This window comes from Jaculus jaculus, chromosome 21 (assembly GCF_020740685.1).
Source record: "Jaculus jaculus isolate mJacJac1 chromosome 21, mJacJac1.mat.Y.cur, whole genome shotgun sequence".
Lineage (NCBI taxonomy): Eukaryota > Metazoa > Chordata > Mammalia > Rodentia > Dipodidae > Jaculus > Jaculus jaculus.
Genome location: NC_059122.1, coordinates 8,653,501 through 8,669,193, shown reverse-complemented (window position 1 = coordinate 8,669,193; position 15,693 = coordinate 8,653,501). Strand labels below are relative to the sequence as shown.

Sequence of the window (15,693 nt, the reverse complement as noted above, 5' to 3'; positions counted from 1 at the left end):
CTCTCCAGGACCCATATAAGCCAGATGCACTAGGGAGTACATGCATTCGAAGTTCGATTTCAGCCACTGGAGGCCCTGATGTACCCAGTCTCTATCTGCCTCTCTCTCTCTCTCTCTCTCAAATAAATATAAAAAATATTTTGAGCCGGGCGTGGTGGTGCACACCTTTAATCCCAGCACTTGAGAGGCAGAGCCAGGTGGATACATCATGAGTTTGAGGCCACCCTCAGACTACATAGTGAATTCCAAGTCAGCCTGGACTAGAGTGAAACCCTACCTCAAAACCAAAACAAAAACAAAAACAAAAAATGGCTGGAGATGGCTTAGCGGTTAAGGGGTTGCCTGTGAAGCCTAAGGACCCCGGCTCGAGACTCCATTCCCCAGGACCCATGTTAGCCAGATGCACAAGGAGGCACATGCGTCTGGAATTCGTTTGCAGTGGCTGGAGGCCCTGGTGCGCCCATTCTTTCTCTCTCTCTCTCTGCCTCTTTCTCTGTCTTTCACTCTCAAATAAGTAAATAAAAATACACACACACAAATAAAGAAAAACAACAAAAAATTTTGGGAAAATCAGTCATAGCCAGAATAAAAGGCAATTGTGCTAGGAAAAATGTAGACTCGATGACAGAATAATAAAATTAACAAAGGCCTAGGTGATGGACACCTTTCCACGGCAACCAGACATTGTGCAGTAGCAAGTCTGATGGATAACCGACAAGGTAACCTGTCAGCAACAGTCACGTCATAGATGCGCAGCACCAGGTGTACCACGGACGACCAGACCGCGCCATCCTGACCCAGAACGCAGCTGCCTGAAACACTCCTGCCCCGGCCTCGGTCCGGCCCTACAGAGCTTCACGGGGCTGGTGGCCCCTTTTCCCAGCTGCTGGTACTTCAGGGGTTTAGGGACAAGAATGGCACCTGTGAGTTCTCATGCAGAGGCCAACTGCATTTCAGCTTGGCAACCACTCACTAATGTCTCCACACATCTGTTTCCTACCTGGGCTGCAGTCAGGTCCACACCGCTGGCAGAAAGCACCTGACCAAGAGCGGCTTGTGGGAGAAAAGAGGTTTATTTGGCTTACAGCCTCGAAGGGGAAGCTTCACGATGGCAGGGGAAAACAATGGCGTGAGCAGAGGGTGGACATCGCCCCTTGGCCAGCATAAGGTGGACCACAGCAACAGGAGAGTGGGCCCAACACTGGTGAGGGGACACTGGCTGTAGCACCCATGAGCCCACCCCCCAACAATACACTGCCTCCAAGAGACGTTAGTTCCCAAATCTCCATCAGCTGGGAACCCGGCATTCAGAACACCTGAGTTTACGGGGGACATCTGAATCAAACCACCACTTGGTAACAAGCTTAACACTTAGACATTCATAACATACAATTCCTAAGCTTGTGATCACCAAAACTTCCGACATCTTAGAAACTTTTAGCACCTGTCCCATTTGTCCACACGCCTGTGTGTCAGGTTTGATTTTAAGTGCTTGATCTGTTACCATCCCTATTGAATTTCACTTTCCTAGCTTTCACCCAGCAAGCCAAGTAATCTATAGAACTTTGTATTTTCATCCTGTCATTTTTTAAAAGGTTTTTTTTTTATTTTTATTTATTTATTAGAGACAGAGTGAGTGCACCAGGGCCTCCAGCCACTGCAAACGAACTCCAGATGCATGCGCCCCTTGTGCATTTGGCTTATGTGGGTCCTGGAGAATCGAACCTGGGTCCTTTGGCTTCGTAGGCAAGTGCCTTAGCCACTAAGCCATCTCTCTTGCCGATTCTGTCATTTTTCTGTTATTATCCCAGCTAGTTTTGGGACATCCTAGGTAGCAATTCTTACCATGGTTACTGGCTGACTCCACATCAAGATTTAAATATGGGCACAGTGACCCCTTTATGATGACACCTAACTTCTTGGAGAAAGCCACCCTGCAGTCATATACCATCCAGAGCACATTTCTTTACACAAAGCTACCATAAGGGGAAAAAAAAAAAAGCCATTTTTCTTGCTGAAATCAATTCATAGTATCAAACCTATCTTCTGTTAGCCGGCTGCACAGGACAAAGCAATGGAACGGGGGGGGGGGGGGGGGCTGAGAAAAGGCAGCATGACCGTATCGCACTGACTTCTTCAGACTTGGGATATAAAACAAGAATCACTTCAGCAAATTCTGTGATGGGCACTTCCCACTCTACCTAAAATTAGTAAATCAGCTATCATAGTACCTCCTGCTACGTTATTCACACTAGTAAAACTATTTCTGCCTAAAAACCGATATAACTAAACACAGAAAATGCAACAAGATCTATGGGGTGCATCATTGTATTGATCTGCTGGGAAATTCAATCATTGGGGAACTCTTGAGCAGGGTCAACTCGAGTGTCTTAGAAAGGGAAGTGAGTATGTATAATACTGCACAATATTCAGAAAGAAAATAAGCACATACAGCACTGCAAAAGAAAAGTAAGAATTTATTTAAAAGATAACTTGGGAGCATAAACATTTCACTTTCATTATTGTCAGCCACATTTAATTGGTGTGTGGCTAAATCATGATTTAGAAAATCGGGAATGCTGAACGAGACCATACTGCTCACACTGTAATAACATGTAAGATAAAGATTCTCAAAAACAAAATTTAAGAACAGTACATTAACATCTGGAATAAGATACACACACACACACACACACACACACATATGATTTGATGAAGTTTTTTAATTGTATAAAAGCGTGCTTTTAAAAACCTACGAACAGAGCTGGAGAGATAGCTTAGCGGTTAAGCACTTGCCTAGGAAGCCTAAGGACCCTGGTTTGAGGCTTGATTCTCAGAACTCTTGTTAGCCAGATGCACAAGGGGGTGGATGCATCTGGAGTTGGTTTGCAGTGGCTGGAGGTCCTGACATGCCCATTCTCTCCCTCCTTCCCTCCCTCTCTCTCTCTCTCTCTGTGCCTCTTTCTGTCACTCTCAAGTAAATAAATAAAAATGAACAAAAATTTTTTAAAAAAATCTAAGAACAGCTGGGCATGGTGGCGCACGCCTTTGATCCCAGCACTTGGGAGGCACAGGTAGGAGGATCACCGTGAGTTCAAGGCCACCCTGAGACTACATACTGAATTCCAGGTCAGCCTGGGCCAGAGTGAGACCCTACTTCGAAAAAACAAAACAAACACACACACACAAAAACAAAAGCAACAAAAAAAATCTCAGAACAAATTCTTTAAAGAATTACTAATACTTAATACTTAAAAACAAAAGTAATACCAAAAGAAATAAAGTGAGAATCTATGAGAGGCGAACACGGTGCAGTGTTCCTCACAACTTAAGCAATAACAGCACCCTGGAGTGAGGGGTGAGGAGTTCTATTATTAGCAGAGAGAAGAGCTGACTGAGGTGCCTTTCTTAATAACACCACCCTAAAAATAAAATAGCTCATGACATTTCAAAACAAACATTTTGTCTTGTATATTCATCCAGTTGCTTATATAACAAAAATATAAACCTGATTCAGAAGCATTCTTAAATTTAGATTTAAATACGCCAAGGAAACTTGCTTTCACTTTTACAAAACATTCAAACTCTGTTTCCCCACTTACTAGTTATCTCCTAAAGGATATAAGCTAGATCAAATTAAATTCTATACTTGACTTCAAAAGTTAACTTTTCTATAAAATATTTTCCCTTTCAGTAAGGAGTCCAAGGGCTCTCAGGCAGGGTAAATGAGGTAATTTCATGGTTGCAAAGCAGTACCAAACATTTTCAGAAAAGCTAGTATGGGCTACAAACTAGGTGAACATTTTGGCATATTTTTACAAAAACAGTGACAGTAAGAATGACTTAAACAAAAATAAATTCTCAATGAGCCGGGCATGGGGGCGCATGCCTTTAATCCCAGCACTCGGGAGGCACAGGAAGGAGGATCGCGGTGAGTTCGAGGCCACCCTGAGACTACAGAGTGATTTCCAGGTTGGCTTGAATTAAGAGCAAAACCCCTACCTTGGGAAACCAAAAAAAAAAAAATAAATAAATTAAAAAATAAATAAATAAATAAATAAAAATAAAAAGAACGAGTTAAAGTTGTGCCACATCAGCAGGAGAGAGGGACAAAGTCTATGAGCTGATTAATTAATTACCTTAATACACGAACAAACTACCAAGCATTCTGTAATTTGTGTATCTGCGTTAAGGGGAAGTTTGGCAAGAAAGCTTAGATTGCATTCTTGGTACTTATTTCCATTCTAATATAAGTAGACTGCACCTTCATAAGAACACGGATAAACCAACCGCCAGCCGGCAGCTGCTCCCTCCCCGCCGGGAGTGGGTAGGCGCTCATTCAGGAGACGGGGACACACGTGTGTCGTGCGTGTCCTGGGTATGCGCAGTATGCGTTGGCATTCTTGCCTTAGGACTGGTGACTAGGACGCACTGCAAAGTGAGCAGTGTCTGCAGAAGGAGAGATCTCTAGAATGTTCATTCACAGAAGAACGACAGGAAGGCAGGCAGGCTGTAGTAAATCCTTTTTCCGGGACTTGGTGAGATGGCTTAGTGGTTAAGACGCTTGCCTGCAAAGCCAAAGGACCCAGGTTTGATGCCCCAGGACCCACGTAAGCCAGATGTGCATGTGTCTGGCGTCCATTTGCAGCGGCTGTTGGCCCTGGCATGCTCATTCTGTCTGCCTCTCTCTCAAATAAATTTGAAAATATATGTTTTCCCTCAGCAAATAACTTTCTGGCCTCGGAAGTAGATCACAGGTTATTCTCATGGTTTCAATTGCTTTGAGTACAAGCAAGTAACAGGACCCTTTTTCCTGAACATTCTCAAACACTTCTCACGACTGTGTGAGAACATACGGTCAGCCACACAGCTGGCTTATGAGAACAGGAGTCACACACACACCCACATCCTCTAAGACCGACACTTTGCACACCAGAATGAGTGTCTGAACAGCTGTCAACCCCGTGGGTTTATCCTGAGTGTATCTACCACGTACAGCATGGTTTCTACTGGAAAATACCTTCTCAAAGTAAATTTATTACACACAGTGGACAAAATTCCTTCAAAAATCAAGGACAAAATTACCCAGGACATACTCACATAAAGCAAAAAAGAAAAAAAAATTAAGTAACACAACATTCATATATAAGTGACCTTGTTTTTGTCCAATCACTTGTATGGTACAGATGGATTTTTGCATTGTGGATTCAACCAAAAGCTAGTTAAAAATATTTGGGGAAAAAATTGCATTTGTACTAAACACAGGGTCTCACTCTAGCCCAGGCTGACCTGGAATTCACTGTGTAGTCTCAGGGTGGCCTCGAACTCACTGCGATCCTCCTACCTCTGCCTCCCAAACGCTGGCCCGGCCCTGTACAAACATTTTTTCTCCCTTATCATTATTGCTTAAGCAATGCAAAATAATAACTAGGTACTTGACATTTACTTTTGCTAGGTATTCCAAATAATCTTGGCTATGTGTTATTTACACATCATTGCCTAAGGGAATAAATTCCACAAACACTAGGGGAGGACCCACCATGGCTTAGCCAGAAAGAATGTGCTTGGATACAAGAAACAGGAATAATCGAGCATCATGGGGTGCTCACTAAGTAGTCATCAAGAACTTTCTTTAGCCAGGACAAGAAAGGAATTGGGAGAGATTATTATGGTTGTCTCAATGTCGGTGTCAGAAATAATGGCATTTCCTAAACACTCTGAGTTTGACAACCAGGTCTGGCACTTACTTGCATGGTGAAGTTGGACAAGTTGCTTAGAGTATGATTGGTAAATTCTCTGTTTGTTAAACCGAGAATTCTAGATACAGAGGATTACTCAGGGGAATAATAGTAAAATCAAGTGCATATATACAATTAGAATTACATAGTGGCTTTTATCACAAAGGCACTTCCCTATCCTGTTTGTTTTTTATATATTTATTTGCAAGCAGAGAGAAAAAGAGCTATAAGAGACAGTGGGAGAGAGAATGGGCACGCCAGGGCCTCCAGCCACTGCAAATGAACTCCAGACATGTGCGCCCCCTTGTGCATCTGGCTTGTGTGGGTTCTGGGGAATCGAACCTGTGTCCTTAGGCTTCGCAGGCATGCGCCTTAACCACTAAGCCATCTCTCCATCCCGCTGTTTAATTTTTTGAGGCAGGCTCTCACTCGTGCTCCTCTGGGTTGACATAAAGGCCCGTGCAAAGGCCCCCTCACTGCTGTTCCTCTTCCCTTACATTAGACACTCAGCTGCATTTCACCTCTGCTCTTGGGAAATTCAAATTTCTAGTTAAGGGCTGGAGAAATGGCTTAGCAGTTAAGGCGCTTGCCTGCGAACCCTAAGGACCCAGGTTCAATTCTCCGGGTCCCACGGAAGCCAGATGCACATGGTGGCACATGTATCTGTATTTCATATGCAGTGGCTAGAGGCCCTGGCACACCCATTCTCTCTCTCTCTCTCTCTCTCACCCCTCTGTGTCTGTAATTAATACTTATAATTTATTAATAAAAATAAATCTGTTTTTAAAATTTTCTATTTAACTTACTTCTGGAACAACAACAACAACAACAACAAAATCAGTTTAATGGCCAAATGGTCCACAGAAATACGTGTTATAATGTTCTCCTGCAGGGCTGGAGGGCAAAACGGAGGTGGGACCACGCAGGTGTTCACTCTAGTGGGAATTGGAAACAAACCGCAGGAACACCTCGCAACTCTTCCAACTGACCACTTAGAACTTGCTACTGACATTTCAAACACCCACTGAACTTTGTATTTTCCATTTGCTGACGTTCCTTGTTATCTCAAAAATGGGGGACTACTGCAATATTTACTTAGTTTCTCAAAAGCCAAGCCTACCTGAAAAACCTAACTTTCTTCGTGAGATGTTGCCAGCTAGGAAAAGGCAGCCGTATAATTTAGATAATTATTTCATTTAACACATCCATGGGTCCTCACCTTGAAAACAGAAGCTTCTTTTTAAATGAATAATTGGCCTTATAAATATAACTTTTTCTTTTCCTCAGCCATACTTCGTGAAGCAAACGTAACAGATCTACTGTAGCCTTCTGTAAATCAAACAAGTCTAACTGCAACAGTTTCAAGCTGGGTGTGGTGGTGCATGCCTTTCATCCCAGCACTCGGGAGGCAGAGGTAGGAGGATCGCCGTGAGTTCGAGGCCACCCTGAGACTCCATAGTGAATTCCAGGTCAGCCTGGGCTACAGTGATACCCTACCTTGAAAAACCAAAAAGGAAAAAAAAAAAAAAAAAAGAGTTTCAAACAACACAGCTATCCTACCTGCAAACAGTGAGTGAGACCCTAAGCAAAACAATCAACTTATATAAACATTTTAAGTGACAAAAAGCATTACTTTGAAACTCTGTCAGCTCATCTAACCTGTTGCCTTAACACTTCCTAGAAACCTAACAACACAAAAGGCCAAGGACGGGGAAAATTTAATGTAGGTCACTTTAAATAAGGTTCTATAATAGTTATTAATAAATATTTTATGTACTTTAAAAAGTAATCTGAAACTACTGCTGTCAAACGAAAAACTTTGCCATTTTCAAGTTTTCTTGTCATGCTTAAATTTGGTCCATACACTGGTATATCAACAACCGAAATTAAATTTTTAATTAGCACGACAGCTGATAAAGCTCCTTACTCTCCTATTTCCATATTCTTTTTAAAATTTTTTTGTCACTTTTTTAAAATTAAATTTTGTTTATTTATTTGAGAATTTCCATGTTCTTAAAGCCATATAAAATTACACTGTCCAGTCAGGCATGGTAGCACACGCCTTTAATCCCAGCACTCAGGAGGCAGAGGTAGGAGGATCCCCGTGAGTTCGAAGCCACCCTGAGACTACATAGTGAATTCCAGGTCAGCCTGGGCTAGGGTGAGACCCTACCTCAAAAAAAAGAAAGAAATTCACTGAAATGAAAACTAACAAATTAAATTTAAAAAAAAAAAAAAAAGAAAGAAAAAAAATTATACCATCCAGTATTAAGATTTGAGTGGGAATGAGTTTTATAAAATCTAAATGCATGACATCTAGAAATGTGTGAGCTGTCAACAAAAGAGGCTGAGACAAGTGGAGAAGCCCATGAAAGGAGCTGACCTTCAACTTGACCTCAAATCGCATACAATAAATGCAAAATGGGTCACAGACTTAAATGCAAAAGCCAAAACAATTTTAAAAATTACAAGAAAACATAATAGATCACAAATCTTTGAGACTTTCAGCTAGGCATAGGTTTTTCTCTTTCTCTTTTTCAAAGGCAAAGGTTTCTTAACTATGACGCCAAGAGCATGGTCCATTAAAAATAAATGACAAGGCCGGGCGTGGTGGCGCACGCCTTTCATCCCAGGACTCGGGAGGCAGAGGTAGGAGGATCGCTGTGAGTTCAAGGCCACCCTGAGACTACAGAGTGATTTCCAGGTCAGCCTGAGCTAGGAAAAAAAAAAAAAAAAAAAAAAAAAAAATAATAATAATAATAATAATAATAATAATAAATAAATAAATAAATGACAAGGACTGGCTAGGAGAGTCTCAGTAGGTAAAATTGCCATACAGGTCTGAGGACCGGATTTTGCATCCCCAGCGCCCACTGAAATGCCTGGTGGGTGTGGCAGTGCCAACTTTGAGCCCAGCATGGGAGAAGCTGAGCAAGAAGGATCCAGGAAAAGCTGCCTAGAAGAAACCAATGCGCTCTTGCTCCAAGCGAGAGGCCTCTCTCAGCAAACAAAGTGAAGAGTGACCAAGAAAGACTCCTGGTGTCCACCTGTGGGTTCCTCACACACCCAATGACACACACATAAACACACACATACACAAAAAATGACAAACTGAAACTCATGAACATCTAAAACTTTTATATTTGCAAAAAAAAAAAAAAAAAAAAACCACTATTTTAAAAAAAAAAGAGCCGGGTGTGGTGGCACACACCTTTAATCCCAGCACTCGGGGAGGCAGAGGTAGAAGGATTGCCATGAGTTCGAGGCCACCCTGAGACTCCATAGTGAATTCCAGGTCAGCCTGGGCTAGAGTGAGACCCTACCTCAAAAAACCAAAAAAGAAAGAAAAGAAGTCAGGGCTGGAGAAATGGTTCACCCATAAAAAAGGCACTCTCTTGCCAGTCCTGATGGCCTGGGTTCAATTCACCAGTACTGTTATGAGCATGTAAGGACCAGCATATGGTCCAGGGCCAGTTTAGGATAAACAAGTTTGTTGTGAGAGTAAAAAGTGCAAAGTCAAAGCTTGTAAAAAACAAAACTAAGACTAAGCTGTGTGCAGTGACATAGTAGAGATTAGCAGGTGTGTGTGTGTGGAACTCTAGATAAGTAGTGGAAGGTATAAAAACCCCAGCTGCTCAGCAACCATTGTCTCAGTCTTCCCGACACTATGACTGACTGAAAGGTTGCTCAGCAGTCCGGACCCAGACCTCCGCGAGACGCATCACCGATCCGAATTCATCTGCCCGACACGCTGTCCGAACGATCAAGACTCGGCTTGAAACACCGGGAACCGAGAGAAAAAGTCGCAGCACGGACCCCGCATTACCAGGTCGTAAAGCGTCCGAGACGTCGCAACCCAAGTCTCGCGTTACTACAGCCCAAGTCTCGCGTCATCAGGTCGTATACATGTTAGACTCATTAGAAATATTCTTGTGTTAGTAGTGATGAATATAATTTGGTTATATATTATATTAGCTATAATATTAGTTGTGATAGTTTGGACTTGCTTGTGTGTGACTTTCATCCCAGTAAACTCCTTTGCGAGTACACCAGTGTCTGAGTATCATTGACCTTCGTGGGCGGAATCCTCTCCACCAATCATCTTTGAGAGGGCTCGCAACACAGGACCCACATAAAGCCAGCTACATAAAGGAGAGCATGCATCTGGAGGTGGTCTACAGTGGCAGAAGTGCCTTGCACATCCATACTCACTTTCTGTCTGCCTCTTTCTCTCTGTCTTTCAAATAAATAAAATAATTTGTAAAAAAGAAAAATTGAGTTTACCAGGCGTGGTGATGCACATCGTTAATCCTAGCCCTTGGGAGACAGAGGTAGGAGGATCACTGTGAGTATGAGGTCACTCTAAGACTACACAGTGAATTCCAGGTCAGCCTGGGCTAGAGCTTGGTCTTACCTTGACAGGGTTGATAGGCAGGTGTTGATAGAGCAATTGCCTAGCATGCATGAGCCCCGGGCCACATAAACTAGGCATGGTAGTACATGCCTATAATCCCAACATGCAGGAGATAACGGCAAAAGATTAAAGAGTTCAAGGTCAGTCTTGTCTACATACTGAGTTCAAGGCCAGCATGGGATTCCTGAGACCTTTTCTAGAAAAGAAAAGAAAAGGAAAGGAAAGGAAAGAAAAGAAAAGAGGGAAGGGGAAGGGGAGGGAGGGGAAAGAAAGGGGAAGGGGAAGGAAAGGGGAAGGGGAAGGAAAGGGGAAGGGGAAGGAAAGGGGAAGGGGAAGGGGAAGGGAAGGGGAAGGGGAAGGGGAAGGGGAAGGGGAAGGAGAAGGGGAGGGGAGGGGAAGGGGAAGGGGAAGGAGAAGGGGTGGGGAAGGGGAAGGGGAAGGAGAAGGGGTGGGGAAGGGGAAGGGGAAGGGGAAGGTAAGGAAAGGGAAGGGAAGGGAAGGAAAAGACAAGACAAGACAAGACAAGACAAGATAAGACAAGACAAGACAAGATGCAAAGTGAAGCAAAGCCGGGCATGGTGGTGCATGCTTTTAATCCCAGCACTCGGGAGGCAGAGGTAAGAGGATCACCGTGAGTTTGAGGCCACCCTGAGACTCCATAGTGAATTCCAGGTCAGCCTGGGCTAGAGCGAGACCCTACCTTGTAAGACCAAAAAAGAAAGTAAGAAAGAAAAAAAGAAAAGAAAGAGGGAGGGAGGAAAGAAGGGGAAGGGGGGAGGAAGGAAGGAAAGAAGGAAGAAAAAGGAAGAGGAAAAGTCAGGTAAAAGACTGGGAGTTCCATTTGCAGAATGTATTGAATAAAGGCTGTATCCAAAACTTATTTAAAAAATCTCAACTTGTAAGCTGATAAATAACAATTTATTCTGTTCCCTGTGGCTGTAACAGCATCCTTGAGGGTAGGCCATTTCTAAAGCTAAGAAATGTGCTTTGGCTAACGTGGAGGAGGTAAGAACGGTGCCAGGATCCACTCAGCTCCTGGAACAAACTCAGCAGAAAGACAGGACAGCGACACGCAGAAGATGACACTGGCTTTGGAACAATACACTAACCCACAGTAACAGCCTGCAAGAAGGACAGTCATTTCACTTTAAGGCCTGATTATCCCATAAGGGTCCCACCATCTTCCAGTACAGTGTGGGAACGAAATTCCAACCTCAGTTTCTATAGTGGACAGACCCTACTCAAACCTTCCATAGACCATCAAAAGAAATGAGCAAAGAAATGTGTATTGTTCATTAAAGATATACGAATGAGGTGGGCGCGGTGGAGCACGCCTTTAATCCCAGCACTCGGGAGGCAGAGGTAGGAGGATCGTCGTGAGTTCGAGACCACCCTGAGACTACACAGTGAATTCCAGGTCAGCCTGGGCTAGAGTGAGACCCTACCTTGGAAAACCAAAACAACAACAACAACAAAAGATATATGAATGATCATGGAAAATGTTAATAAAAATTGAAAAAAAAAAAGATATATGAATGACCAATGAGCCCCTGAAAAGATGTTCAATACCATTAGTCATTAGCAAAACGCAAAGCTAAGCCCTTAATAACCCGGCGATTCCATGTGCACTAGAACAGCTCCAGTCAGACCACAGTGCCCGTGAGGCTGTAAAATGGTTTTGGAAAACAGTCTGGCGCTTTCTCAAAAAGTCAAACATAAACCAGCAACTCTACTCCTCAGTGCCTTGTCAAGGCATAAGAAAAGATGGGAGGGCTGGAGAGATGGCTTAGCGGTTAAGCGCTTGCCTGCGAAGCCTAAGGACCCCAGTTCGAGGCTCGATTCCCCAGGACCCACGTTAGCCAGATGCACAAGGGGGCGCACGCGTCTGGAGTTCATTAGCAGTGGCTGGAAAGCCCTGGCGCGCCCATTCTCTCTCTCTCTCTCTCTCTCTTTCTCTCCCTCCCTCTTTCTCTTGCGCGCATGCTCTCTCTCTCCCCTCCTTCCCTCACTCCCTCCCTCCATCCTTCTCTGTCGCTCTCAAATAAATAAATAAAAATAAAAATAAAGAGAAGATGGGAGCACACTATGAAAATCTGGATATAAGTCATGTGGAGGGCTTGGTCTCTAAGTCGAAGGGCGGTGAGGGGGTGCTGTGGGACCACAGGGGTGCTGTCTTCATCAGTAGATTAACCCCTGGATGAATTTAATACGCTGGCCTCGCTGGGAGCTGGCAGAGAGATGTGGGGAGGGTGTATCTCATTTCTGCTCTTCATGGTCTTTCCTGAAGCTTCCTTGTGTCATCATACGCTTGCCTCACCACTGTACAGGAGCAAGGGAGTTATGTGACTGGAAGCTCTTAAACCACAGGCCAAAGTTTCTCCTCTTCCCTTTGTTTCCTGAGTAAAGCCAATTGTAAGAAGTGTCCAGAAAAAGGCATTATTTGTACATATTGGGCATAGATTAATGGTCTGCCAGAGTTAAGAGTGGGAAATGGGACGAGCTGTAAACAGATAAAATAAATGTTCCATATACAGCTGATTAACCATCTGAGAATAACTTGGCAACATTTGCTAAAAATTGTGAGAATGTATACTTAGTGTGAATTCATGATATGTAAAATAAATCCAAAAACTGCAGTTTTACAAAGGCATATGCTTTTGTTTCACCAGTCTTAAAGAATTAAATGAACACCTTCAGTTGCAGCAATATCTATAGGTATAAAAAAAATTGTACAGAATTTACTATTAAGAGCCAAGTGTGGTGGCGCATGCCTTTCATCCCAGCGCTCAGGAGGCAGAGGTAGGAGGATCACCATGAGTTCGAGGCCACCCTGAGACTCCATAGTGAATTTCAGGTCAGTTACAGTGAGACCCTACCTCAAAACAAACAACAAAAAAAAAAAAACAGGGGCAGAATTTACTATTAGATAGGAAACCACAATCTCCCTTTTGGGAAACTCTGACATGATGTCAAGGAATTCCAACGAGTTGTTCATTCAACAGGGATTCTCCAGGAAAAGGATTTCTCTTTCATGAACAGTTCTCTCTGTTCAGCATGCACTTTAAAGGAGCCAGTGCTTGAAAGCCAACTAGGCAGTATGTTCTCATGAGACTGAAATTGTCTTTTGACAAGGGGCTTAGGGATCTGGTGGCTATTCTATTCTGCAAACAAAAGCATTTAATAAAACGTGAAAGGTGGTAAAGATGCTGCTTGCTCAAGTAATGGCCTAACACAGCTCCACAGCACTCAATAATGCTATCAAATCACCTCATATTAAAGGCATTAATCCAATCTCTAGTTCTCCTCATTCTTCTGATAAAAATCTTTCAGAGATAATCCACACTGCTTAGCTTTCCCAAGGCTTCAAAGAATATTGAACACATATAAGGTCTTCACCCAGAAAATACTTTGTGAGGCCCTGTGTGAACACCTTGTTACAAACTACCAACCTCACAAAACTCCCCTTATTAACTTTTTGTTTGTTTGTTTGTTTTTTTTGTTTTTCGAGGTAGGGTCTCACTCTAGCCCAGGCTGACCTGGAATTCACCGTGGAGTCTCAGGGTGGCTTCGAACTCACCCGAGTGCTGGGATTAAAGGTGTGCGCCACTAGCCCGGGCTAACTTTTTTTTAAAATAACAGGAAACATTTTCCACTAACGTTCAGTTTATCTTCCCCTACTAGCCCTTCCATGAAAAGCACCTTTCTTCCATCTGGGAGCCCAGTTCCAGGAAACCAGTATGTTCTTAGCCACTGGCCGTGTTTTCTCATAGTACAGACAGGTATTGAATAGATGGCGGAGGGAGAATGAGACTTAATGCACAGATCCTCACCACAGGAATGAACAAGGCCTCTCTCCCGGCGATTCAACAGTTTGCACTTGAGGTTAAAACGTGAATTAAGCAGAAAATAGGCCTCAGCATAAAACCTCCAGACTGCCTACCCGGCATTTATTTGGGAAGGACGACTAATGTTTCCTTTCTAATTCTCAACTTGCAAGAAAGTTTTGAGTTTTGTCTTTTTTTTTTTTTTTTATAAGTGAGCCCTAATTAGGGACAGGTCATTAAACCCCATGTGAGTCCCATTAACAAACACTATAAACAAAAAGTTTAATACTTAACTAGTAAGGACTGCATGAAACCCAACAGCATTCTGTTATTTATTCTGAACTCTCCATGAGACAGCATCTCCAATGGAAGAAACAGGCCCCAGGAATTCATTAAATTAATAAAATCATAGACAGACAGACAGATATAGGTTATAGATAGATGTAGGATGTAGATAGATACAGATAGCTAGGTAGGTAGGTAGGTAGATAAATGATATAGATATGGATATGCATAGGATTATAATCTTTAGGGATTTCTGACTTCAGCCCCAATCTTCCCAGAACCCCTTGCACGCCCACCAGTCTACCCCTGGCACCCCTGGGGAGCAGGCACACGCTTCCCCCCACCCCCCCAGCCCCAAGCCCACGAGCCCTGGCCCCATCCTGTCCCTGCAAGCAAAGCCCAAGGCGGGGAGCCTCCCCAACGCCCTCATAAGGACCCGGGGGTGCAGGTGGGGCGCTGGAAGAAGTCACCTTACGACTCCATCCAGGTGCTGGTGACCTTGGGCGTGTCCCCGAGCCCCTGAGGGGACAGGACAGGACGTCACCTGGGCGTGGGGAGTCACGGGAGGGCGATGCTCCCCGACAGGGGTGGGGGGCAGGGGCAGCATGCAAGGGGACCCCCCCCCGCATTCCTGCTCAGCTCAGCAGCCCACGCATGCGTGCACGGGGGACCCCCACCCCACCCCGCCCGGACAGCGGATGCACAGCCAGGCTTTCCCGCGCTGGGGTGCGGAGCGGGGTGGATGGTGATGGAAGTCGGGGTTCAGTGGAGGTGGGGGGGTGCACCCTCGGAGCTTCTCCCCTCGGCCCCGTCACTCAACTCTTCACTTTGCCGAAGGTGCCCACGCCCAGCGTGTCCCCCAGCACGTAGTGACCGATCTTCACCCGCCCGTCGTGCTTCTGCTTCTCGGCCATGTTCGGCGGCGCGCCGCGCTCGCGCGCGGACAGAGAGAGAGCGAGCGAGCGAGCGAGAGCCTCCTCGCTACGCCGCGGGACCCTCGGCGGACACCGTCCTCCTCGCCGCCGCCGCCGCCGCCGCAGCAGCAGCCGGCCCCGCCGCCCCACAATGCAGCGGGGCCGAGGGGGCGTGGCAGCGGGAGAGCGGCGCTGGGGGGGACGGGTGGGGGGAGAGCGAGGTACGCGGGGAGAGGGGCTGTGGGGGGACTTGGGGGGGGAGGACGAGGTACGCGGGGAGAGGGGCGGTGAGGGGCCGGGGGGAAGGCGAGGTCCGAGTGATGGGGACAGGTGAGGAGGACGAGGCGGGGTGAGGGGTGCTGAGGGACAAGTGATGGAGACAGGATGGGGGCGAGGTCCGCGGGGACAGGTGAGGGTGCCTGTCCAGGCCGCAGGCTTGATCCGAGCGGGGTCCCAGTGTTGGAATGTTGGAATGCAGCAGGTTTTGCCAGCCAGGGGCGAGGCCCCTCAGGGCAAGC

The 15,693-nt window shown here is 45.2% G+C and overlaps 1 protein-coding gene across 2 annotated transcripts in view; it reads right to left on the bottom strand.

The window, feature by feature from the left end:
- Prkaa2 (protein kinase AMP-activated catalytic subunit alpha 2) overlaps window positions 1-15,218 on the bottom strand; it is a 53,542-nt gene extending 38,324 nt beyond the window's left edge. The window contains exon 1 of one of the 2 annotated variants that reach the window (XM_045139260.1): window positions 15,082-15,218. In XM_045139260.1, the coding sequence (XP_044995195.1) occupies window positions 15,082-15,175 (94 nt within the window). In that variant the 5' untranslated portion in view covers window positions 15,176-15,218. The remainder of the gene's footprint in view (window positions 1-15,081) is intronic. The other variant, XM_045139261.1, reaches the window with a different exon arrangement.
- Between the last annotated feature and the right edge of the window lie 475 nt (window positions 15,219-15,693).